This window comes from Panthera leo, chromosome A3 (assembly GCF_018350215.1).
Source record: "Panthera leo isolate Ple1 chromosome A3, P.leo_Ple1_pat1.1, whole genome shotgun sequence".
NCBI lineage: Eukaryota > Metazoa > Chordata > Mammalia > Carnivora > Felidae > Panthera > Panthera leo.
The window spans coordinates 29,731,014-29,755,417 of NC_056681.1; the positions used below are offsets into that span (position 1 = coordinate 29,731,014).

At 52.1% G+C, this 24,404-nt stretch overlaps 3 protein-coding genes across 16 annotated transcripts in view; all 3 read right to left on the reverse strand.

Annotated features, from left to right (window-relative positions):
* UBOX5 (U-box domain containing 5) overlaps positions 1 to 11,090 on the reverse strand; it is a 37,211-nt gene extending 26,121 nt beyond the window's left edge. For 2 of the 5 annotated variants that reach the window (XM_042931475.1, XM_042931471.1), the window contains exon 1: positions 11,014 to 11,090. The gene's annotated coding sequence lies outside the window, so the exon portion shown is untranslated. Of the gene's footprint in view, positions 1 to 8,244; positions 8,340 to 8,753; positions 8,843 to 10,158; positions 10,225 to 11,013 lie in introns of those variants that run through there. The other 3 variants (XM_042931472.1, XM_042931474.1, XM_042931473.1) reach the window with 3 other exon arrangements.
* On the reverse strand, positions 986 to 11,101 carry FASTKD5 (FAST kinase domains 5). 5 transcript variants are annotated; one of them, XM_042931465.1, is made up of 2 exons: positions 11,014 to 11,101; positions 986 to 3,740 (listed from the first exon to the last, which is right to left on the reverse strand). In XM_042931465.1, the coding sequence occupies exon 2, from the start codon at positions 3,698 to 3,700 to the stop codon at positions 1,256 to 1,258; it is 2,445 nt and encodes an 814-aa protein (XP_042787399.1). In that variant the 5' UTR covers positions 3,701 to 3,740; positions 11,014 to 11,101; the 3' UTR covers positions 986 to 1,255. The 5 variants fall into 5 exon arrangements, with proteins under 5 accessions (XP_042787399.1, XP_042787403.1, XP_042787404.1 ...); XM_042931469.1 differs by lacking the exon at positions 11,014 to 11,101 and adding an exon at positions 10,618 to 11,000; XM_042931470.1 differs by lacking the exon at positions 11,014 to 11,101 and adding an exon at positions 10,440 to 10,606.
* A 1,572-nt stretch (positions 11,102 to 12,673) lies between these two features.
* LZTS3 (leucine zipper tumor suppressor family member 3) lies at positions 12,674 to 22,925 on the reverse strand. Of its 6 annotated transcripts, none has more exons than XM_042931478.1 (5): positions 22,849 to 22,925; positions 18,227 to 18,452; positions 17,227 to 17,703; positions 16,045 to 16,908; positions 12,674 to 15,704 (listed from the first exon to the last, which is right to left on the reverse strand). In XM_042931478.1, the coding sequence occupies exons 3-5, from the start codon at positions 17,683 to 17,685 to the stop codon at positions 15,006 to 15,008; spliced, it is 2,022 nt and encodes a 673-aa protein (XP_042787412.1). In that variant the 5' UTR covers positions 17,686 to 17,703; positions 18,227 to 18,452; positions 22,849 to 22,925; the 3' UTR covers positions 12,674 to 15,005. The 6 variants fall into 6 exon arrangements, with proteins under 6 accessions (XP_042787412.1, XP_042787410.1, XP_042787411.1 ...); XM_042931476.1 differs by having other exon boundaries at positions 18,227 to 19,157; positions 22,849 to 22,906; XM_042931477.1 differs by lacking the exon at positions 22,849 to 22,925 and adding an exon at positions 19,076 to 19,729.
* Positions 22,926 to 24,404: the final 1,479 nt, after the last annotated feature.

The following is a 24,404-nucleotide window of genomic DNA, read 5'->3' on the forward strand; positions in this document are numbered from 1 at the left end:
CTGAAGATGACAGAGCACAAACACAAGCCACTGGGAGTACTGTTTTAGCACAGGCAGGGAAGCGGGCTTTGAGAGGAGGCCTAAATAATGGGGGCAGGGATCCTTTTTAAAATTCTCACAGATCCCAAATGTTTACAAAGGTTACGTGTATTAAGTTGCATACAAATATACAGAGTCTATGTATACAATCTCTTTATGCTTGCAACTCTAATGCAACCAAACCTGAAGCCCACCTCATGGGAGGCAATGCATTTCCTTCTTGTTGGAGTTACTTGTCATGAACAACGTTCTGCCCGGTCATCAGATTTGGGAATCAATGGCCCAACAGGCAGTCATTTAATTCTACTCTTCTAAGTCCAATTTTAGAGAGACAATATCCCAGAGGAAGGGTGGGGAGAGGGAGAACTTATTCAAGAGAAGTAGAAATGCAGAAGAAGGGGAGCTAAGAGAATGACATTAATTAAGCTAAGATAATGACATTAATCCTGGCTGTTTAAAACAGGAAGAACCAGCAACTAAGGACAACCAACCAAATCTAAAGGAGAATGAGACTTTAATTTTAAAGGGTGTGAAGAGAACATGGTTGGTTGTGGGGGGGGGGGGGGGGGAATCTTGAAATGTAAATTAAGCTGTAAAAGATCCTTATTTTTTTAAATGTTTATTTATTTACTTTTTACTTTTGAGAGAGAACACAAGCAAGGGAGGGGCAGAGAGAGGAGACACAGAATCTGAAACAGGCTCCAAGCTCTGAGCTGTCAGCGCAGAGCCCGACATGGAGCTTTAAACTCATCAACTGTGAGATCATGACCTGAGCCGAAGTCGAATGCTTAACCGACTGAGCTACCCAGGCACCCCAAAAGATTCTTATTTTAAAATAAAGTATATGAAAACCATTTTTTAAAAATTAGCTTTGACAATGTCTGACTACCCTTTTATCTTACAAATGCAAAATAATCATGAGATAAGGCCAGTAAACAGAGGAAGAAAAATAAGACAGGACTTACTTGAAAATAGGGAATTTACGATGTTTATTAGTTACCTGCACAAATTAGCAACAACTTGTACAATGGGGCCAGGTTACAATTAATTCATGTAACACACAAGCGTCACTCTGCCATTGACAAGAGCACAACTAAGTCTCTTCAACAGATGATTTTATTACCAAACCTACATGCTGGCTTTTGTAACTGTTTCCCAACACCTTGCATAGTATACGTCGATAGCCTTTATGAGTAACAATGTCCCTGAAAGCCCTTCAGAGAGCAGAGGTGAACACTTTCTCATGGAGGAACATCAGCTTTTCTAAGCGAGTTCGTTTCAACAGTGGGAGCCATTCCCAGTGGGATACCTCTACTACACGGTACCCAAGCCGATTCAGCTGCCGCCTCTTCATATTGTGCAGTCCAAGCAGATCCCTGGAACCATAGCAGTACTGGTTTTTATTTGTCAACTGAATAGCCAGCTTCACTTGTGGGGCCTGCGTGCAAGCTGGGGGACAAGGGCCAGCCATCTCCATAGCCCCCAATCTGTCTGCCACATTGCAAAGGGAGGTCCCCGAAGGTATAGGTGCGTTCTCTAACTCCCTTTTCCGCTGTTCAGTCTCTGATGCAATCTCTCCCTGGAAACATTCTCTTGATTTCCCTTTTAGTAGCTGATTCATCAAATCATCTGTAATGCTGACTCCCACATGCTTAAGCCTTAATTTGGCTTCATCCTTAATTGGTATGGCTTCTTTGTTAAAGGGTAATGGCTTCATGTTAACATCAAGCTGGACCTCTAAGTCAGAAGATCGGGTATGAGGCAAAATCATATGGTGTTTGATGTACTGGGGCCCACCCAACATGTTCTCTAGTAAAAAGAGAGCTTCCAGGAATTCAGGCTTTGAGCACATATCCTTCCTTGCTAAATTCCACAGCATTTCCGACCCCTCTTGCTGAAGGTGAGCACTAAGACGATTGCCTCTGTAATCTAGACACTCGATGCCAACTGTACCATCAAGAGTATATAGCTCCTTAGTGAGTTCAAACTTACTTCTCTCCTGAGCTAACTTGACGAACCCTGGACTCAAAGCAAAATTGATGAGCTCTAATGGAAAGTACTCAGAGAATGCCAGGCCCAGCAGGCAGGTGAGCAGGTGTTCTGGATATCGACTGAACTCAGGCATCTTTCTGTGAATCTCATTTATCAGGCTAGAATAAAACTCTTCTGTATTGGGTGGCTTATAATTCAGAGTTCCAAATGACCACAGAATCTTGGCAACATCTTTACTTCGGCAATATGCCACCCTTGGAGGCAAAGAAGCAGCCACAGCGTTCATTATCCCTTCATCCAGGATGCGTAAGGCTGAGCAAGCAAGAGTCAGGTGCATGACACCCTGAACTCCTAGAAAAGGGATTCGCTGAGGAGCAATCTGGCCAAATTGCTTCATGAAATTTCCGTGATCCACGTGAGTGAAACGGAACATCTTAAGAATATTCACTAAGGCATAACTGCTCAGATGCTGCATGTCAGCACAAGCCAAGTCTCCAATTCTCCGCATGACGTATTCAGAGAGATTACTACTTGATTTAAAGAACCCCAAACAGATTGTACCAACCTCCTCTAAGTTGATCAAATCTATGTACTTGAGAATCAATGATTCCAGTTTTTGCATTAGGTCTTGGGGTGCCTGACGACTTTCACCTATAATATAAATTAAGTGAATCAGCTGGGACAAGGATAGGTCTTTCCAGTGCAGATTAAGATAACTAAAAAAGATTTTTAAAAACCGAGGTACTCTGCGACCCAAGTTTCGCCAGAGATCGGCCACCAAGAGAAGTTGATCCAGACTCATCTCCCACACCTTACTGCAAAATCTGATTTCATACACACCTAGCACTGAATGCGAGTGAGGGATTCCCAAACTGACAAAGGCCTTCAAAATACTGATCAACTCCGGGACATCAAAGAACTGTATGTTTTTCACACTCAGCTGGCAGAGCAAAGCAAAGCTGGTGCTGGACAGCAAAACAGGATGCTGCTCTGCAGGCAAAGAGCTCAGCTTACAGAAATAATCAGCAATGACTTGAGGCTGGAGATTATCTTGATGAACTGTGACTTTGTGCAAAATTAATTCACCTTCCGAAACAGACAGGGGCTGGCAAGTCTCAGATCTGTTATAGCTGTGAAGCTGGTACTCTGGTCTTAGCTGTAGGAAACCTCGGGGGTCTTCAAAGGAATCAAAAATTTCTATATTGTCTTCAACTCCCGCAGCCCTGTGTGAGCCCGGCTTCAACGTGCTGGCCTTAGAGGCAGAAGTCCTGCTGAATTCCAAACCTGGGAAGGTACTGCTGGTCGTCAGGATCCTCTGAGAGGAGGAAATGCTATGAATGTTCTCAACTTTTTTGGCAGGATGGCAGAAGCCGCTGTGTTCTGGAGGCTCCTGTCCCCTCGGCTGTGTGTAGCTTCCCACATTCCAATATGTCACACTTTGGGCTGTGCTGTAGGCAAAAGGACTGCAAAACGCTCGATATCCTAAAGGTTTTAACAACTTGAGAGTGGCTGTTGTTCTGGTGTCAGTACTGATCGTTTTGGCAGTCAGAACACAGTCCTTACAGGTTTGTCCAGGCAATTTCTTGTTTACATGGTGCTTGATTAGAGCTGGACAGGGAGGCGTTCCACAGAAACTACCTGGAAATCTTCGGCATATCGCAAGAGCCATGGGTCACAAATGACTGGGCCAGAATTGGTGGTGCCAGATACTGAAAAAAGGGTAGATGAAGAATAAGTGGCTTCCACCTATCACAATACCAAAATTTACACATTATAAGAAATGGATTAAACTACATTGCTGTCCACTCAAGTGAGTTCAATGCTAGTGAATGCCCAAATGACAAGACAGCATACATCAAGGCTACAAACTGCTTCTCCTTGATATCAATCAATGCATAAAGGGCCCACTTGGGAGAATAAGAAAGTTGGTTAAAGCTGCTGCGCTAACAGCAAAAGTAAAAAGCGGGACCTGATGTAAAGTTTAATTCATTATACCCACAATAACCCTCCTTGTTCCTAAGCATAAAACTTCTGACTACAGAATTGTTTTCTAATGCTCATTTCCCACACCTTACTCAACTGTTTTCTGATGCTGCTCCTGCACCTGCCAGAAGATGCCTATTCTCCTGTCCAGGCGACTTATCACAGACTTTGAACCACTATCGCAGAGAGGCACGCATTTAGGACATATACTCAAAAACTCATTTTGGTGGCAGAAGGCAGCAGCCTGAGCTCTGCTGTCAATTCATGGGTGGGAAGCAAAAAGCATCTCAAAGCTGGGCTCACGGTTCAGGAAACACCAACTCACACGCCTGCCCCGCTGACGTGGAAGGGGAGCAGCACAGCTTTCCTCTGGAGGCAGCTGATTAGCAATGCTGCCAGGGAGTCAGGTGCTGAAATCTTGCCTCTAGCAGTGCAGGTCCCACTTTCCCCCATGGTAGAAACCAGGAGAGCCTACGAAACAGACTCTCCTATACTCTTGCTTTCTCTAAAGGCTTTTAGCTTTCCTCCCACTTGATAAATGCCAACGCCTGACAAGCAAAACCCAGTGAGCCCTGAGCTGCCAAGATGTGGACTTGACAGGCTTGTTGCTGCACAGAATCCCCTGCGGGTTCTGAGGGCGCAAGGGTGACTTTCTGAAATACCTGCCCAACTCCCCTGTCAACCTCTTCTTCCTTCCAGAGCCCATAGCATGAGAACCAGGTGACCAAAGGGCAGGCCAGTGGCTTTGTGAGCTACACAGGCTTCTCTGGATGGTAGGAACGTATGCTCTACTTTCTTTGTGAACCAGAGGAGAATTCTTTCACATGAAATCTTTGTACGCTTACATCTTTACTATGACCTTGTGGACCATTCCGTCTACCAAGTTTCAATCTATGGGTCCAGATGTTACAGACCAGGTGTCAGCAAACTATGGTCCAGGAGCCCAAATCTACCCCTCTGTTTTTTGTTTTTTGTTTTTTTAAGAGAGGGAGAGGGAGAGGGGGAGAGGGAGAGAGAGAGACAGAGAATCTCAAGGAGGTGCTACGCTCCAAGCAGAGCCTGATACAGGGCTCAATCCCACAACCCTGGGATCATGACCTGAGCCAAAATCAAAAGTCGGATGCTCAACCAACTGTTCAAATCTGTAGACCTTCATCACACCTTGGGAACTAGTTCGGAAGAAATAACTGGGGGGGGGGGGGGGGGGGGAGGAACAAAACTTTTTTTTTTTTTAACAAAATAACTGTGCTACTCTAAAGCAAAAAATCAGGGTGCCTGGCTGGCTGAGTCGGCAGAGTGTGCAATTTGAATCTTGGGGTTGTAAGTTCAAGCCCCACATTACGTGTAGATTACTTAAAAATAAAATGTTTAAGAAAAAAAAAAGCAAAAAACTGAAAACAATATAAGTGTCCATCCAGAAGGAGGGGGCTGGCTTACAGGATAAGTGTGTGGCAAGCATCAACACGAGAAAACACACATACAAATACTCAGTGGAACAAACAGAACACAAATGAGTGCCATCACCTAAAATACACTTATATGAAAGGAAAGGAACTATGTAACTTCTTTGTGGGGAGACTTTCCATTATATCTTTGATATAAATTAACTTTTCCTTCTTTATTGGCATTGAAACTGTTAATACAGAAGAGTATATGAATTTAACAAATACCTTTATAAATAATATAATTTTTTTTTATTTCATTTTTATTTGAGAGAGTGAGTGCGCACACGCCCTAGAAGGGGGAGAGAGGGGAGGTGCAGAAGGAGAAAGAGAATTCCAAGCAGAATTCCAAATTCAGCACAGAGCCTGTTATGGGGCCCCATCCCACAACCCTGGGATCATGACCTGAGCTGAAATCAAGAGTCAACCGACTGAGCCTCCCAGGCATCCCGATAAATAATATAATATTATTTTTTATTAAAAAAAAGTTTTTTTTGTTTATTTTTGAGAGAGAGAGAGAGACAGACACACACACACAGACAGGGAGACAGAGCATGAGCGGGGGAGGGACAGACAGAGGGGGAGACACAGAATCCAAAGCAGGCTCTAGGCTTCGAGCTGTCAGCACAGAGCCGATATGGGGTTTGAACCCACAAACTGTGAGATCATGACCTGAGCTGAAGTCGGATGCTTCCCCGACTGAGTGACCCAGGCATCCCAAACAATATAATTTTAAAACACATTAGGGACACCTTGGTAGTTCAGTAGGGTAAGCATCTGACTCTCGATTTTGTTTGTTTTTTTTAAATTTTTTTTTGTTTATTCTTGAGACAGAGTGAACAGGGGAGGGGCAGAGAGAGAGGGAGACACAGAATCTGAAACAGACTCCAGGCTCTGAGCTGTCAGCACAGAGCCCGACGCGAGGCTCAAACCCACGAACTGTGAGATCATGACCTGAGCCGAAGTCGGATGCTTAACCGACTGACCCACCCAGGCACCCCTTGACTCTCGATTTTGGCTCAGGTCATGATGTCATGGTTCATGAGTTCAAGCCCCACATGCGGCTCTGCACTGACAGCATGGAGCCTGCTTGGGATTCTCTGGTCTCCCTGTCTCTCTGCCTCCCCCTGCAAACACGCACTCTCTCTCAAAAATAAATAAACGTGTTTTTTGTTTTTTTTACATTTATTTACTTTTGAAAAACAGAGTGAGACAAAGCGTGAGTAGGGGAGGGGCAGAGAGAGAAGGAGACACAGAATCTGAAGCAGTCCAGGCTATCAGCACAGAGCCTGATGCGGGGCTTGAGCCCACGAACTGTGAGATCATGACCTGAGCCGAAGTCAGACGCCCAACCGACTGAGCCACCCAGGCGCCCCTAAATAAACTTTTAAAAATAAATAAATAAAAGTACATTAAATAATTTAAACTACTTCAATTAATACTACCTAAGTGTATTTAATGAATAAAATTACTGTGCATGCTCCTCAAATGAAAAAAGAACCATTTCCTTGAACATTAATGTTTCTGTTTCGGTGATAGAGAGTCTGCATTTTGAATTAATGTGGTTCTTTTTGAAATGCTAAAATACAGGTTAAGTCCCAAGATGGAAAAAACAACAGCCACAATTATCTTAGGGCCTCCTCTGTGCCGAGCCTACTATGAGGTTTTTACCTGCATATAGTTCCAATCCTTACAACCTCTCTGTAACGTAGGTTTTGTGGTCTCCATGTTGTAGATGAGGAAAAGGAGACTTCACAAGGTTAAGGAACCTGCTGACGGTTACACAGCTAAGGGATGGAGTGGGGTTTGACATCAAAGATCGTCTGATTCCAAACCCACATTGCTGGTGTGTACTCTAGCCAAGAAGAGTCAAATTCCAGACAAAGAAGTGGGGAGGATCCTGACCCATCTACAGGGTTTCCAGATGCCAGGGAGCTGGTGCGTTTGAACTGGGTGAACTCAAAAGCCCCTCTCACCTCTAATACAGGTGTTACCTTGAGATAGTGCTATTCAGTTCTAGACTACTGAAATAAAGTGAGTGTCACAGTAAAGTGAGTCAAAGGAATTTTCTGGTTTTCCAGTGCACAGAGAAGTTATGTTTACACCATACTGCAGTCTGTCAAGTGTGCAATAGCATTATATCTAAAAAACACACCTATCTTAATTATAAAATACTTTATTGCTAAAAATTGCTAAGCATCATCTGAGCTTTCAGCATGACATAATCACTGATCACAGATCACCATAAAAAAAAAAATGGAGAAAGGGAATATTTAGTGTTAAGACTAAATAAGTCCATCAAACTATGTGACTGTGTAAATCATGTACAACTTTGACAAAAATTAAATCTGCAAAATGCATGTACTAACAGGAAATTAAGGTATTCTTCAAGAAGACAATCAGTATTCAAAGAAAGTAATGTGAAGTTTCAAGGAAAACATTGAAAAGTTTTTCTAGCCCAAGTAATTCCTACTGTCTATAGAACTACTGTTTTCTTTTTAAGCATTTGTTTATTTTTGAGAGAGAGCAAGCGAGCCGGGAGGGTCAGAAAGAGAGAGAATTCCAAGTAGGCTCCATACGGTCAGCGCACAACCTGATGCAGGGCTCGAACCCACGAACCGTGAGATCATGACCTGAGCTGAAATCAAGAGTCCGTAGCTTAACTGACTGAGCCACCCAGGCGCCCCTTGAATTTCTTTATGAATGCCCAGTAACAGAAATGATGACAAAATAAAGGATCGTAGAGACATGAAGAGCCAACTGCAAATGGCAAACAGTAGCTACTTACTTTTTCACCTTGCAAGTTTTAGTGTAACTGTATAGACACCATATCTACAAATATATGCCTGAAATATAATCACTTTGGAAGTCTGGTCTTGAGTGCTGTGGGGAAGAAAGGGAAAGAAACACATGGAAGATACAGAACCAATAAAGCAAAACAGTGAGGAGAAAAGGCACTGCGAAGGAGAGGCTGTCTGGATGTGTTGCCTACATAGAGAAAGCACAGCTGAGAGAGTTAGCTCTTCCTTACTTAAGGACTCCCAGAGAATCCCGAAAAAAGCTGGAAAGGGAATGGTATGAGACAGATGCCCAATCAATAATGCCTGACACGTTCTCTAGAGGTTCAAAGACATGTGACATCAGCACAAAGCTCCTTTCCTAGTTTAAGTGCCACATGTACATCCTCTTCCCCATCTCTCTTTAGGGGTCCTAACAAACCAGAATGGAGCCTCAGAGACCCCTGGCACTGTCCAACCACCCTAAATGATGTAATTTCACAGGAGTGAGGAATCTTACCTTTCCACCTTCCAGGTACAGAGGTCTGAGCAAGGCCGAATAGCTTCATTTTAAACTACAGTCCAGAAGTTAGAGGAAGGGAGCCAGACGGTGGAAGACAGCCATGCTAACTGTAGATTAAGTATATAACACTCTCAGCATATTTAATTCACCAGTTACTAGATCTCCTCTCTTAATTCTGATTTCCGTCCTTTTGCTAGAAAGGTTTAACCCTCCTATGTCCTGGTAAAACTGCCACAAATAAATGAATACTTCAAACTCTAATCTTGTCTTAGCAAATAATTTGTTGAGCAACCCTGAGAATTAAAAAAAAAAACAGAAAACTAACTTCCTCTAGGTGTTAAGAGTCTACCAAGTTTAATGCTCCTGGTGAGGGCTTAGTGACTGACCTAAGGACCCTTAGCTGTTAATGCAAATGCTAACTGGGCTAGACTCTTCTGTGCTTCAGTTTCCACACTGGAGCAGAGCCTACAAGACAGGGATCTACTACTACTGCCACGACAAAGGTCAAACACCAGTGCTAAGGTGTTGAGGTCAACGTAAGTATCACCCAGAGTTAAGCCAAACCAAATTCAATTCTAACAGCCCATCTCCTTCACTTCATTCTGGTTTCCACTCTTATCAGAGAAAACAGCACACCACAATTATCTGTGAGACTTTTTTTTTTAGTTTATATAGCCCTTCCTCCCCTTCTAAGACTCTGCTATTCCTCTATCAGAATGGCAAGAAGGGCCTGAGTAGATACAGTCTGACAAGGCCCCACAGATGACTGTTAGAGCCGCTGCTCTTAAAGGATTCCACACACTCTGTCTTTAGAAAATCTCTGGGTACGTGGGGCATCTGGGTGGTGGTTCAGTTGGTAAAATGTTTGACTCCTGGTGTCAGCTCAGGTCATGATCTCACAGTGGTGAGATTGAGCCCCATGTGTTGGACTCTGCATTGAGCATGGAGCCTGCTTGAGATTCTCTCTCTCTCCCTCGGAGGGAGGGAGGGAGGGAGGGAGGGAGGGAAGGAAGGAAGGAAGGAAGGAAGGAAGGAAGGAAGGAAGAAAGAAAGAAGAAAAGAAAATCTCTGGGTAGAAAGAAAGAAAGAAAGAAAAAAGAAAAGAAAATCTCTGGGTATAGCAACAGAGAGCAGACACTCAGGTCCTCTCAGCCCATGTGAATGGAACTGCTAAAGGTTTGCTAAAGCAACAGATGGGGAAGAAAACCATACCGTCAAATAAACTAGACCTGCACAACTCCCAAAGGCCTCACCTTCTCTGTTGCATTATGCAACGCTGAGTCTCCATATTTCATTTTGGTCTCCCAGGCAGTAGTGAAATCAAGCCAGAGCTTGCCTGAGGCCATTCAGAGAAGTGAGTTGTACAATCTAGTTCTGGAAAAGCGGCTTTCTTACTACTCACCAAGTGTGAGCCAAGTGCGGAAAATAGGAATTCACATTCCAGCTGCAACAAATGACTAGAGCACAGAACACCAGACACGTTGGTGCTAAAGCACTTGGCTGCCAGCTCCATAGGAAGAAGCACTCACTGTCCAAGGGTTTACAGTGAGTAGGCAATGAAGCATGACCTGAGGAAGTGGAAGAGTTTAACTGGTTTAAAGAGGGCCCAAAGCTCCCTGAGTCAGGACAGAAGAGCTGTGTCATGATTTGTACGGAAAGAGAAAGGGCAATTATTTTTCTTACCTCTGGAGAGAAAAGGGAGGAAGACATCAATAACGACCTTAGGTATGTGCAACTAGAAACCGTCTGTTAAAAACGGGGACAGGATATACACTGTATTGATATTTACTGAAGGCTCAAGTTGACCCGGGTACTAAGCAAAATACCGTAGGGGCCTGCGGACCAGCGGCATCAGCCTCACCTGGAAGCTGGTCAGGAATGCGTAATCTCGAACCTTACCCCAGACCTACAGACCGCATCTCCAGATCCCTGAGTGGGTCGCGTGCACGTGTTAAGTGTGGTAACGAAGTGCCGCAAAACACCTCACTGGATTCCCACAACAGCCCTGTGAGGCAGGCAGTGATCATCTCCGTCTCACAGAGAAAAAGTCAAGATTCAGACGAACCGATTGTCCAAGGTCACAGAACTCTGGGGTGGCGGGGTCGCCGACATTCTGCCTAAACGGGCCTGCGAGAGGAGTCCGCAGCCCGGGCCCGGAAGCGCCCGGCCCTGCGCCGCCCAGGACGGGAGAGGCGGCCAAGGCCCAGGTGGACAGGGAGCGGCCGCCGAGTCCTCATCCGCGGCCGCCGCCACTCACCTGAGCCTGGTGAACACGGGCGCCGCAACACCAGACCCTGGATCCCGCGAGCTTCCGCGCCACCGCCACTCCACCAGCAACACCCGGACCTCACAGCTCCACTTCCGGCCAACTGCCCGCTACTTCCGCCTGCTGCGCTGGTGACGGGTGCGGCCGAGGCTCAAAAGGCTCTGTCAGCGTTTTCCAAGGACGTTTTCCACTGTAGGACGTTGCCGAGAGGCCGGGGGAGTCTAGGACCCGCGGAGGCGAAACAGCGCCGTGGATGAACCTCTCTGGAAGTCGCTAAATAGCGTAGATACAGGTTCGAATCCCAGACCGCCACTCACGGTTAAAAAAAAAAAAAAAATTTTTTTAACATTTATTTATTTTTGAGAGACAGAGAGAGACAGAGCATGAGCAGGGGAGGGGCCGAGAGACGGGGAGACACAGAATCCGAAGCAGGCTCCAGGCTCTGAGCTGTCAGCACAGAGCACAAATCTAGAGGTCATGACCTGAGCCGAAGTGGGATGCTTAACTATGGGAGCTACCCAGGCGCCCCGCCACCCAGGGTTTTATAGCCTTAGAGAAATCACATTAACTGACTAAGCCTAGTTTCTCATCTGTATGGTGAGGGTAATCATCAATAATAGAGGCATCTGTGAAGTGCTCTCAGGAGAAGAGTTAGTGATGAAAAGTCGAGCCTGTTAGGAGAAATGGATACGAGGGGCCAGAGCTGGAGGAGGCCAGTGCTATATAGTAGATGAAGCCAGGGTCATCCTTCACCTCCCTAAGTAGAGGGGTTCACACCTGAGCTGCTATCAGCACCTAAGCAAGGAAGAGACCCTCCAAGAGGGCCTGACCCAACACTGCCGTTCTGGGGAAAACTTGAGCACTGCTGGTTGGGTTTGTCGTACCTTGTCAGTGCCCTGGTTGCTAGTCCACCTATCCTAAGTGCTGTGAAGGAGACTTGAGAACTGACTTTCCCTCCAAGGTACCATCTTGTCCGGGAGACAAAAACCAATGCAGCGAGGACACTTCACTGCAAGGAGGGGCAAGCCTGGCAACCCAACTCTGGAGCTCTGCGGAGGGCACTGTTTGCCTGGTTTTCTCACTAGGGCCAGACCAGAGCATATATTCCTTCTTGCTGATTGGGACTCTCTTTGCCAGAAGAACCCAGAGAGAGCAGAGGGCCCATCCCCAGGGTATGAACCAGATTGCTCCAAAGCAGCCATGGCGGTCCTGTTCTTCTTTGCCAAATACTCAGTTTCCCAGCCTCCCTTGAAGTGAGAAGAGGATGCCGCTCAGTTCTGCCCATCAACATTTAAAGGGAAATTTACCGGCAGGATTCTGGGAAACTTTTATCTTCATGATAAAGTAGTTCGGCCTCAATCCCTTCGTGGAGCTGTGGCAGCCACTTTGTGGCATGGAGAGAACTACATACTATGGATGGGAGAGTAGGAACATTAAGTCTTATGTCCTTGAAACAATACTTATGACAGGATGCTTGTGACCAGAATTGTCAGGTAAGGAAAAATAAACCAGCCTTTAAATTCTTGTAAGTCAAGTTGTTATTTGCAGCAGGATGCATTCTTGACTGGGGGGGGGGGGGGGGGGGGGGGGCTCCGTAAAGATGACAGAAGCAATTATAAAGGACAGCACTTACCCGCAAAGGACAGCTCCATGCTCGCAGCACTCTTGGGTCCATTCTGTCTTTGGGGCCTCACCACTAATTACAAGTCCGTTCTCAGCCTTCGTGTTTTTGTATTCTGACCTCAAACTTTGGCCAGTCGCTGTAACATGGCTCAGGATACTACATCTAGCTGTCCTGCATCACCTACCTTCCAAGCAGCAGCCTGGTGTCCAGATGCTGAGTTGGACCCACCTAGAAACGCTTCAGGGTGACAATCCTAGCCGAAGAGAAAGCCACGGGCAGAAACTTGGAACCACGACTCCTCCTGGGCAACATGGAGGAGCTTGGGCTTTGGGCCAACCTTCTGGCATGGCCCAGTGAGCACCTCCGGACTTATGCCTCCTCTGGGAAATCCATTTACCCCAGCTTTGCCCTCCACACCCCCCTAACCCAGCTTCACCTCCCAAACCTGCAAAGACACAAGCAGGCCAAAGAATGCCACTCAAGAGGCTTTCTCCATTTTATTTCTTTGGGAAAAGAAAACGAAGTCTTTCCATCACATATGGTAGAGATATATATTTATATATATTTATATATAATTTCTTTTGTGGTTGGAAGTCCCAAAGCTGAGTCTGTTCTTTTTTTTTTTTTTTTTTTTTCTATTTTTTTCCTACTAATGCCTTCTCTTCCCCCTGCCCCTCTGGCCTAGGCCCAGGTTCTGGGGCAGGTGTAGTGAGGGGTGAGTGGAATGGGCAGTGATTACCAGGATGGCTCCCCCAACCAGTTCAGAGATCTGGTGAGGGTCACCGGGAAGGGGCTGTGCAGAGGGACAGAGGCCACACAGAGGGGCACTCTTGTTTTTGTGGGGGACGCACAGCTCATTAAACAGTCACCAGTCATGGGAGGAGGCTGGTCAGGGGTTGGGGAACTTGCTCACAGTAGTTGCCAGCTCTCTCCACCCTGCCCTCCAAACCCAGTCTTGGGGGTGGGAGGAAGAGAGTGAAAAGAGAGAAATACAAGGGTTGAGGGCCAAGCCTCCTCTAATTTTTATTGCTGGTGAATTAGAAATTTGCCTTTCCCTTCCTGTCTTGCGGAGATAGACTCTGAGAGGATACCGAGAGGGAAGTGACATTGCTGTCCCAGCCCCCACTGATGGCCATGCAGGCCTACCCTGGGCAAACCCAGGGTCCTGGGAACTCAGGGGTCAGTATTCCTCTCAGGTCAGCTTTGTCCTTCAAGGGCAATCACAACCATCCCCCTCGCCCCCCAAAACAAAGGCCTCTGGCTCAGGCTTGGGCCCATTGGAGCTTGGAAGTGGGCAGTGCACCAAAGATCAAGCAGAATTTTCTACTGGAAGAAAAGGTGAGGTTTGGGGGAAGAGGCGGCCTAGGACAATGATGTTCTGAGCGTGAAAGCAGAGGGAGGCTGGGGGAATCGAGTGGGAAAAGACACAGGAAGACATCACAGACACTCATATGACCTCAGAAACTGGGTGAGGGGAGTGCCTGAGAGGCAGGTAGCACTTACTAGCTGTAGTTAGAGCCGGACAGTGGCCCTGGGTGTGGGGTGAGCCAAGCAGATGGGGCTATCACCCTGTGGGATCCTGGCCAGAAGGGTGGGGTAGAGCTAAAAAGCCTCCAGGCGAACCTTCCCAAGTACAGGAGGGCAGATCTTCCCCGGGCACTGAACCTCCACCCCAGCCTCCCCTCCGGCCTGATACGCACATACAGACATACACTCAGGACCAGGCCAGGCTCTGAGGCCTAAGCCCAAGAGACCTTGGCGGGGGAGGGGCTGGGCAAGTAGCCCTCTCAACCACAGACAGGCCATCTGCTCCCACTTGTCCTGCCAATCTGCCCAGGGAGGGGTAATAGAGCAGGAAGGAGAGAGGCCAGGAGCCCAAGGTCTGTCAGCTTCAGCAGATCCCATGCAGGCCCTCTCAGGCTACATGGCCTAGGAGGTGACCACAGAGAGCATCACTGGACACCGGGGTGGCCAACAGTAGGAGCCCAGACCTACCAAGGGACGGGGGCACCTCATGGCACTTCAGGCCTGCTATCTCCATCTCTAACAAAGCAGCACTAATAAGGGGAGCATGGGCTCCCCTGCTGCCTGGGCCCCTCAACCCCCACTCATTCTGCCTCCCTCTATCCCTTCCTTGGGAGGAGGGTCCGAGTGGGTTGCCCAGCCATAGGGCCCGGAGGGCCCCCAGTGGGGGGAGGGGAGGGGTCTGGTCACAGCTGCTTTGAGAACCTCTTTGGTCTGGGGACATGGGGGACATGGGGAAGAGAGAAGGTGGGGAGGAGACACTGTGGACTCTGGCCTTTGACAGGGCATTTGTCAAAAGGCCACATGCCCATGTTGGTGGTGGGGGGGGGGGGGGTCAGATTTCTGTGGACTCAATGCGCTCGAGGCGGGAGGGCGTCCAGGCTTTCTTCTCCTCGCCGTGTTGCGGGGTGGGTGTGCTGGCACCCCCCGCAGCCCCGCGCTCCCGCAGCCGCCGCTCCAGCTGCTGGTTGCGCTGGTACATCTCCACGTAACTCAGCTGCAGCTGCTTCTGGTACTCGATGACCTTCTCCTTCTCCTCCAGCCACACGCGGCGCTCCTCCGCGAAGCTGGCTCCCTGGCGCTCCCGGGCTCGCCGCTCGGCCGCCAGCTCGGCCTGCAGCCTCCCCACCTCCCGCCGCAGGGCCCGCGTCCCGCTCTCCCCGCCAGCATCCGCCTCCCCGTCCAAGGAAACCAACGAGGCGGCGGCGGCCACCCCGGCCTGCCGGCGCATCTTGGCCTCGTCGCTCTCGCACGTGGCCAGGGCATCCTGGGGCTCCGCCGGGTCCACGGGGGTCAGCGCAGGTTTGAGGCAGGCCCCGGGCAGCTCGGCCTCACCCAGCTCCAGGCTGGCCTGTTTGCTGCCGAAGGAGTCCCTCAGGCTGAGCAGCTGCTCCTCCTTCTCCCGCAGCGAGGCCCGGCCCTCCCGCAGCTGCGAGCGCAGCCCCACGATCTCGCTCAGCTTCTGGGACACGTCGGCCTGCGAGTCCTTCAGCTGCTGCTTCAGGAGGGAGATCTCCCCTGCCTTCTGGCACACCTGCGCAGGGGCAGAGGCGAGGAGGGCCAGGGTCAAGGCAGAGCCCTGTTGGCTGGCACCACAGCCACCACATCCAGCCCCAGAGGCACACAGCATGCCCAGACACAGCGTCAGCTCATGGGACATTCAGGAAGGACACACCAGGCCCTCCTCGGACTCAGGACACACCTGGCTCAGCTCACACAGCCCTGGGCCCGCTCTGGTGCCCACAGACATTCCTAATCGTTTTTGTCTCCCTCCCCTTCACTCCCCTGTGACAGTGGGCCACAGCTCTGGGTTTCTCTGGAGGGACAGAAGGAAGGAGACTCAGAGGGGGAAAGCCCAAGCCCCCTGCCCGCACCTCCCACTTAGTTTCCTCCATCCGGGGCAGGAAGTCAGCCTGCTCCTTCTGGCAGGCGGCCACCTTGTCCTCAAGCTCTTCCCGCTGCCGCATCAGCCGGGCTGCCTCCTCCTGCAGCTGCTTCTTGTCCTGCTGCAGTCGCAGCACCTGCAGCTGTAGGCCCTGCTGGGCGCGCTGGGCGCGGCGGGCCACCTGCTGCAGCTTCCCACTGCAGCCCTGCCGCAGCTCAGCCAGCTCGCGCTCCCACGCCTTCTGCCGCTCCTCCAGCACCTGGGCCACCGCGGCCTCGCTCTGTTCCAGGCTCCGCCGCAGGGCTGCCACCTCCTGCTCCTTCTCCCACAGCCGCTCCTCTAGCTCCTGGATCAGAGCACTGGGCGAGGGTGGTGAGCAGGCCGCGAAGGGCAGGCCTCCACCTCCACCCTCCCCAGACCCCAGGTGGCCTGGCCGACCCATGGAGGAGGACGACCCACTCTTGCTGGAGGCCCGCCCACTGTCGGAGGTTCCCAGGTCCTGGTAGCCCGAGCCACCACCGCTGCTGCCGCCGCTGCCACCACCGTAGCTGGCAGTGCCGATGCGGTTGATGTGGCTGGTGGAGGCACTGAGGGGCGCCAGGTGCTGGCTATAGCTGGAGCTGTAGGTGGGCAGGCTTGTGAGTGAGTTCCGGCCGGAGTCTGAGAGGCCGCCCCCACCCCCGCCCGCTGGGGTCATGGTCCGAGACTTGTCTAGTCCGCCCTTGAGACCACCAGGACCCTGTCGCCCCTCAGGAGTACCATTGGTTTGCGGGGGGCACAAGTTCTGCATGGAGTGGAAGTTCTTGGGTACAACGGGCTTGAAGGCTGAAGGCCGAACTAGCGGCTCTGAGCACTGAGTAAAAGCAAGCAAGGGGGAGTGGGCATCAGAATGGGGCCTTAGCCCTGGCTCCAGCCTCTTCCCTCTGAGACACGTTCAGCCCCGCCCCCAATTAATCTCCATCCTCGGAGTCCCTTGAAGCTGGGTCTCCACCTCACGCTACCTGAAAACCAAGTCTCTGCCCTGGGACCACCAGCTAGACTTGGCCCTCAAGACCCCTCCCCATGGCTTCTTAGCCCAACCTCTGGCCCCCGCAACCCCACCTCCAGGGCCCACTTGATCCTCCTCTCTGGACAGCCTCCCATCTCCCAGAAAAGGGCCCTGGGGACTGACCTGGTCTAGCTTGCCAGAGGTGGCCAGGAGCTTAGGTGGATGGCTGGGCTCACGATACTGTGGTGGGGCCTTGTCACTGCCACCGCTGCTGCTACTGCCACCACTGCTGCCCACCACATTGCCGCAGACATCAGTGTGGTCACTGCCCCGCAGCTCACCGTTGAGGTAGAGGGAGTTGGCGAGAGCCTTGTCTTCTGAGGGGTAGCGGCCTGGCCTCTCCCTGCTCGCCCCACCACCACTGCTGCGGGGGCCGGGGAAACTGCCCTGGCTGCCCCCACCCCCTGTGCGGGTGCCCACACTCTTCATGGCAAACTCCTGGGCATGGGCCACCCCACTGCCCACACTGCCCATGGCCAGGCGAGGGTCTGGGGGTCCGAGCTCAGAGGGCCGAGGGGCAAAGGCCAGGAGAGGATCCCGCCCTGGGTCAGCACGCACAGGCAGTGTCTCCAGCTTCGCCATGACTAAGCCAAGGGGGCACTGTGGGCACAGGTGGGAAGGCAAAGATAGGTCAGTCCCACCCCCACTCCCACCACCCCAGCCAAATCAGCCCCAGCACCACCTGCGCCCCACCCTCTGGTGTCCCCTTCCCTCTAATGGGCACAAGGGTTCCCAGACATCCAGGGTGAAGGAGTGGGGCCGGGGTAAGAGGACAGCTTGGTAACGGGGTGCCTGTTGCCCACCTGATGAAGCCCAGGCCCCAGGGCACCATGCACATACCCTCCCAGCTTTGCATTCCACTCCTCAGCTCCTGCCTCAACCCCACCTCCTCCATGAGCCCTAGTTCTTCACTGCAGCCCTCAGAATTTAGGTGTTCTTGACCTTGGGTCTGGGCACTTACGACCCAACCGCATGGGCTGGGGAAAGGAGGCTAGAAGGGGACAATAATACCCAAATGCAACAGGGACCCTCAGAAATTAAGAGAGGGAGAGAACCCACCCCTATCCAAATATTGTGTGTGTGTGGTGGGGGGGGGGGGGGAGATCCTTCCCAGGCCCCTAACCTAGGGTGTTGCAGTCAAGGGAAGAAGTGGAGGCTCACTACCAGCGCAGGCTCCTCTCCTTGCCTTTCCAAGGGGGTGGGGGGCCGACGGGTCCTCAAGCCTGGGACCCTCCGAGGCCCGGTCTGCAGGGGCCATGTGCCTCACTCTCGCAGTCGGGGCTCGGCCCGAACCAGCTGTGCGACTTTGGACGGGCCGACTGAGCCATCCCGGACTGCAGTTTTCTCCTCTGCGAAATGGGAGGAATGAAGGACCTACCTCGTGGAGCTGCCGCGTGTCAGGCGCCCCGAGGCGGCGGGCGCTGGAGAGGACCGAGGTCTCGGTGCGGGAAGGCGGGAGCTGCAGCTGCCGCGCGCCCGTGGGTCGCCTGTGGGCGCCACCTCAGGCACGCCCCACCCCCCGCAGACGGCCGGGGACCGCGGCAGTCGCGCTTGGCGAAGGGATCTTCCCGAGGTCTCCCCAACTCGGCAGCACGAGGGGCCCCTTTGCCACGGTCAGTACCTCTGCAGAAGCCCGGGCGCTGGCTGAGGCCGGGGCAGAGGACGAGGTGCAGCCAGCTGCGGGCGCGGGCCTTGCCTCCCTCCGGGCCAGTGTTTCCCACAGGTGGGCGGGGCGAGGGGCGGGGCTTCTGCACCCAGCTGCGCCCGCAGGGGATTCCGCGCGGCCGATCCCCCACTAAGAATTCACTGCCACCGGGAAGACTTCCTGGATTACTCCCTCCCCCCGTTCTCTACGGACCTTGAACCGCGAAGTCCTCTGAGCCCTTCCGTGAGCGTGCGCCCCCCACCCCCCAAGGCCAGCCCACAAGAGCAGGGGGAGCAGCGCAAGCAGGGCGACAGGGCCTCGGGTTACCTGTGCTCTGGGAGGCCCCGCTTCCTGGTTCTTTTGTCTCAAATCCACACCTGGAAACACCTGCCCCAGAGATCCGCATAATCTAGCGAGGCAAAGGCACCAGGCAGTGCCAGCCGTGGATGTTGACCCTCAAATACGTTTGTCAGAGGTGGCAGGGGCACCCTTCAGGCTTTTACCCTCTACTCCCATGAGAAACCAGGCAAGGAGCCCTCCTTCTCTACGAAGATGAAGGGGTCCAGGTGGCACCTCAGTGCCCCTCAGACTGTCTTCTACCCAGATGCCTATTCTCATGCCGTGCGCTTGCTATTAGGCCCCAGACCAGGGGATCCTGACAAAAATCTTGCCCTTCAGGAGTCTTTTGGCTACCACACCTGGAATTACAGCTTTAAGTGGTTGGGAAGTTCACCACCAAGCCAGTCCCCACTGCCTTTGTAAAATTCCATTCTCTCAGCATCTGCCCCCCAGGGGTGGAGAAGAGTACTGTACCACCTCCCTCCCTAGAGCCAGTCTGTCCCCACATGCAGGGCTGAGACTAGGGTGAGGCCAGGGATGCACCTAGTGAGTAATTTAAGTGCAGTATAAGTAAATGCAGGACCCTGAGAGTGAGTGCCTTCTTACCTCTCATGCCTCACTCTAGTTCCTGCACTGCCCCCACTCCCCACATACTCCAGCCCAGCTACCTTTCAACTCAAAAATCCCCCTCCCACCCTAAGCATGACCCCCTTCTCAGCATCCTTGGGTCCAGTGTAGGGAGCAGCTGGGGACTAGAAGGATGAAGGCTGAGTAGCTTGAAGCCTGAAACCAGTGGGAAGGCCTGGGCAGGGTTGGGAGGAAGAAAAGGCAAAACTGCATAGAAATGGGGTTCAATGGTGGGGGCAAGGGAGGAATCTCAGCTGGGGCATCAGGGTGGATGTGACACCCTTAACAAAACAGAGGGAGACTGTTTGGGGAAACAGGTACTTTGGGAAGGACCAGAGAAAGATCTCTCTCACCTACTGGATGGAAAGAGAGACTGGGGTGGTCAGCATTCAAGGGTGGTGTGGGTGGAACCCAGCATCGAGCTAGGGGGAGCAGAGCCCCGGAAGTCTGGGAGGCAGTGTGGACTCAAGACGGAGGCCAGAAGAAGACAGGCCCTGCAAACCAAGCTGGGGGGCTTCAAGAATGTGGGAGCAGCTCCCAGTAGTAAAAAGAGGCCAGGTAAAATTGGGATTGGAAGGTGTATCCTGGATTTGGCAGGTGGAAACCTCACTGGTGTCTATGAGAGAATGGCTTCAGAAAAGTGGTGAATAGCAAAGCCAGACTAGAGGAGTAGACGGATCTGGAGGCAAAGACGGGAGAGTTCTCTGCTAAAAGAGAAGGCCAGAGAATACAGTAGTTTAAGGTGGTTTGGGATCCAAAGACTCTTTTCTAATTTTAAATTAAGCATGGTAGAAACCTGAGTATGTTGATATGGTGAAGGAAGGTGCCAATAGTGAGATTAGAGATCTAGGCAAGGGGGCTACACCAGATGCCTGGATGTGGGCAGGAGCAAACTTCAGAAGTGATCACATTGATCATGACAGTGACAGAGGATAATGTTTGCGAAGGTGCTTTATGAGCTGTACGGTGCGTTACAAACATGCAGTATTACCTTCTCTGAGATTCAGGGAAGAAGAACCTGCCATAGGTTGGGGCTGATTGTATGCCACTCTGCCCCACTATTTCCCTGGAATGTGTGTGGTCTCCAGACAAGCTCAATGCCCAGAGACCTAGTTGGAAATGAGGTGTTCCCAGAACTGTCTCCTGGGACCATCTCCTGCTCTACCTGGGGAATCTTTGATTGTCAACTCACAGCAGCTCTCCCTGGGGCCTCATTCCCCAAAGAGTGAATTGCCATTTCTAACCTGTCATGATCAACCCCATGCAAATGTTCCTTGCCCCTTGCCTCTCCCAAGTTTGGACTGCTGCAGCTTCTTTTCTCAAAACCCCAGTAGGGAGCTGGCAGGACAAAGAGGGGCATATGTTTCCCTGACAGGCAGAAACTGAGCCCAGAGGAAGGGTTTGAGCTTCGTGTATGGGTCCGGGTCCTGAACTGGCCCAGGTAGCTGAGTGTGGTCTGCATAGGCAGCCTCATGGCATCAGCTCGAGCACCTGAGATGACAGGTTGCCCAATTCTGCCTCTCTGTACCATCAACCTTCAGTGCCTGGGGCATTATGCACAGTATTGATGGTCGCAAAGGGGCCAAATGAACTATATCTGGGGTTTGCATGGGCAGATCCCTCCAACCCCATGACCACTCAACCCCTCCCTACCTATGTCCTTCCTAAAGCTAAGAACACTCCACCCTTCTCTTGTGGTCTCAGAGGCTCCTATACCAACCCATTTACCCCCTAAAGCTTTCAGTAGCCCCTCTTGCCAGCACCCTTGCTGGGGGCTCCTTACTGGCCTTTTCCCCCTGCACTCCCTCCTACACACAGCTGCCAGAGGACTCTTTCTAAAGGGCAAAACTGATCTTGTCCCCGCTCTGCCTAAATTCTTCCAAGAGCAGCACCAAGAACAGTCGAAGGAGTTCTGGAGGCATCAGCTCAAGTGTAAATCCCAGCTGAACTGATTAGGGATGAACGCATGCAGGTTATTTCACCTCGGGTTTTCACACCTACCTTACAGGAATCTTAAGAAGTAAATGTATTATGGGTAAAAGGCCTGGCATTTCTCTCAGTCCCCAGAACCAGAGCAGAGCTTGCGGCAGGGCCTCCAAGGCATCTCCTACTGCCCATCCTATTCCCCCTAACCCGAGCCCCTCTCCACTCCACACAAAATCTCTTCCCAGATCTCTATGCCCACCCTGCATCCTTCAAGGACCAATCCAAATGCTGCCTCCCAGGACAGCATCCCTGATCATCCCAGGGGAGCAGGGGCCTTGGGGCACTTGGCTCAGGCTACTCCAGGGAGATTTCACTCTGAGGCTTACCCCCGGGACTGGCCTGTGGGTGCCCTGGGGCACAGATGGCAGAATCTTGGGGGTCTCCGGGCCCTGACCCTGAGGAGATGCAGAGAGAGTGCATGTTGGAATGCATGTTATGAGCAATGCAGAGAGGCAATGAATCCGAACAGAAAAATCAGGAAGGGCTTCCGGGAAGAAGGACTGAGGGAGAAAGGGGATTAGGGGCACTGTAAGGGTTTTGGGGTGCAGAGGTCTTCAGAACTTCTTTGGGATGTGTGAGGAGAGACCCACCTTCCCTTGGCACAAACGGGGGAAGGGAACCATCTCCTAGATCCTGGCTCTGGTGAAGCTGGTGTTTAAGGACTGAGGGGGCTGACGGCGCCCCCCCCCCCCACCCCAGCACACACACGCGCGCACACACGAGCTTCCGCGCAGGGAAGTGGGGGTGTTCGCCATTCACCAGCAGACCACGGCCCGCAGCGCCAGCTCGGAGACCCCGGCCACAGGCTGTCCCGAAGAGGTGCCTTAGGGTCTCTGTGGTGCAAGAAATCCCTCTCGCACCTCCCCTTGCTCCCTACCAGCGCGTGTGGCCCCGGGGGGCGGGGCGCAGAGGGAAGAGGTGACATAATCCGGGCCGCACCCCCTCCGGCCGCCACCTCCCCCCAGGCCTGGTGAAGCATCCATGACATCATCGGCCTTATCTCCACTCCCCTCCCCCGCCCTGGGACCCCAGCAGCGGGACGCGCCCCCTCCCCAGCTCCGGGTCCGGCCGGACGAGCATCTAGGTGCAGCGGGCACGGCGATAGGTCGGAGCCGGGAGGGGTGCCGGGGTGGGCTGGCCTCACTTACTCGCTGCCTCGGGGTCCAGCGCGGGGTCCTCGGCGCGGGCGCCACCGGCCCGGCTCGCTGGCGCAGCCCGAAGCCCGCCCGGCGGGGCGCGCGGCGCGGGCCCGGCTCCGCTCCGCGCCCCTCCCGCTCCCCGCCCGGGCCCCGCCCACCCGCGGCTGCGGCAAACGCGGGCCCGCCCTCCGGCCACGCCCCCCGGGGCCGCCAATCCCCAGGCTGGGGCGGGGCGCAATGCCTTAACCCCTTTGTAGCTACGTCCAGGTTTGCGCTTGGGACCCCTCTATCTCGCCTTCTCCAAGGCTGCGTAAGTCGGTCCCGAGCCCCTCTGCTCGTCTCCTGCCACCCCCCAAGCCCCTTGGGCTCGGCCCCCAGGCTCTGATCTGTAACAAATGCGGTGGGACCGCGCCCTCCACCACATCTTTGGCGACTGGGAGGAGACCCTCGGGTTTGGGGAAGGGGTCCCAGATGCCGACCCCAGCCCCATTCCTCTCCCACTCCTGCTCTTCCGGACGCGGCCTCCCAGCGGAGGGCTTGAGACTGCAAGTCTGCAAGGTGGGGGCAGGGCGAGTTGTCCCAGGTGGATCCGACGGCGCTGAGGGTATATCCAAGCGGCCCGCAGGCCGGCGTGTGGGAGGCTTCGAGGGGCAGCGACTACGTCCGGCAGCAAACGGAGCCCGTTTGAAACTTGCTGTTTGCAGAGGCGCACTGCCCGCGGGGGGGCGGGGGGGGGGAAGGAGGGCGACGAGGAAAAAGATCTACATTACAATCGTGCAGGGTGCGAGTGCTTTCTCACTCGGTGTCCTGCACTGGGCACGAGGTCCGGCCCGAACCCCACGCCGCATTAGGGGGTGAGAGGGAGTGAGGTCAGGACTTCGTCCCTCACTCGAAGTATCAGCTTCGCACGCGCGTGCTGCGTTCTGCGCCGGGATTTGGCCCTGGAGGACTGCCGGGAGGAAGCCGGCTGGTACTGGAGGTCTTAGCCTCGAATACTGCGAATATGGTGGGGAAGCAAGCCAGGCCTAGGGTTCAGCATTAGTAAAAGCCTGGAGCTACAAAGGGTCTGTCCTAAAAACTGCAACGCCTCCAGTCTAGTTGAATGTAACCCGTTATATCTTTGCTGTTAGAGCTGATTAGTCATTAGACATCCTGTTTTATAGTATATAGTACTTGCTATTTCTTGTTTTCTGTATTTTTCCATATTTGCTTTTATCTTCTATAGTGTTCTGCAAGATAGAAATTCTGTTTTAAAGTCTCCTAGTGGTTGCCTTTGAGTTCATCAAGTAAAAACACAGTTTTTATTTCACAAATATTAAAATCAATGACAAATCATTTTTATATTCCTCTTTTTGTAATGAAAAATTGAATGTGCCTTTCCATCTCTAGGCCTCTTGCCCTCACACCTACTTATATCTGTCCATTTAATCCAGGATGATAGACCCAGTCTTTTTTTTTTTTTTTTTCAAGCCACAAAATCCTCTTGGAAAAGAGGCTTTTGCCAACTCTTTGTTTAATTGCTATCAATGTCCTGCCAGTTTTTTATGCTCTAATTTTTCTATTTC

What these genes read in the sequence shown, in the direction of transcription:
- FASTKD5 (XM_042931465.1), bottom strand. Translation starts at nt 3,700, where the DNA reads ATGGCTCTTGCGATATGCCGAAGATTTCCAGGTAGTTTCTGTGGAACG.
- LZTS3 (XM_042931478.1), bottom strand. Translation starts at nt 17,685, where the DNA reads ATGGCGAAGCTGGAGACACTGCCTGTGCGTGCTGACCCAGGGCGGGAT. An exon ending in CCTCTGGCAAGCTAGACCAG is followed by an intron (nt 16,909 to 17,226) that starts GTCAGTCCCCAG and finishes GCTTTTACTCAG; the next exon opens with TGCTCAGAGCCGCTAGTTCG. An exon ending in TGGAGGAAACTAAGTGGGAG is followed by an intron (nt 15,705 to 16,044) that starts GTGCGGGCAGGG and finishes GCCCCTGCGCAG; the next exon opens with GTGTGCCAGAAGGCAGGGGA.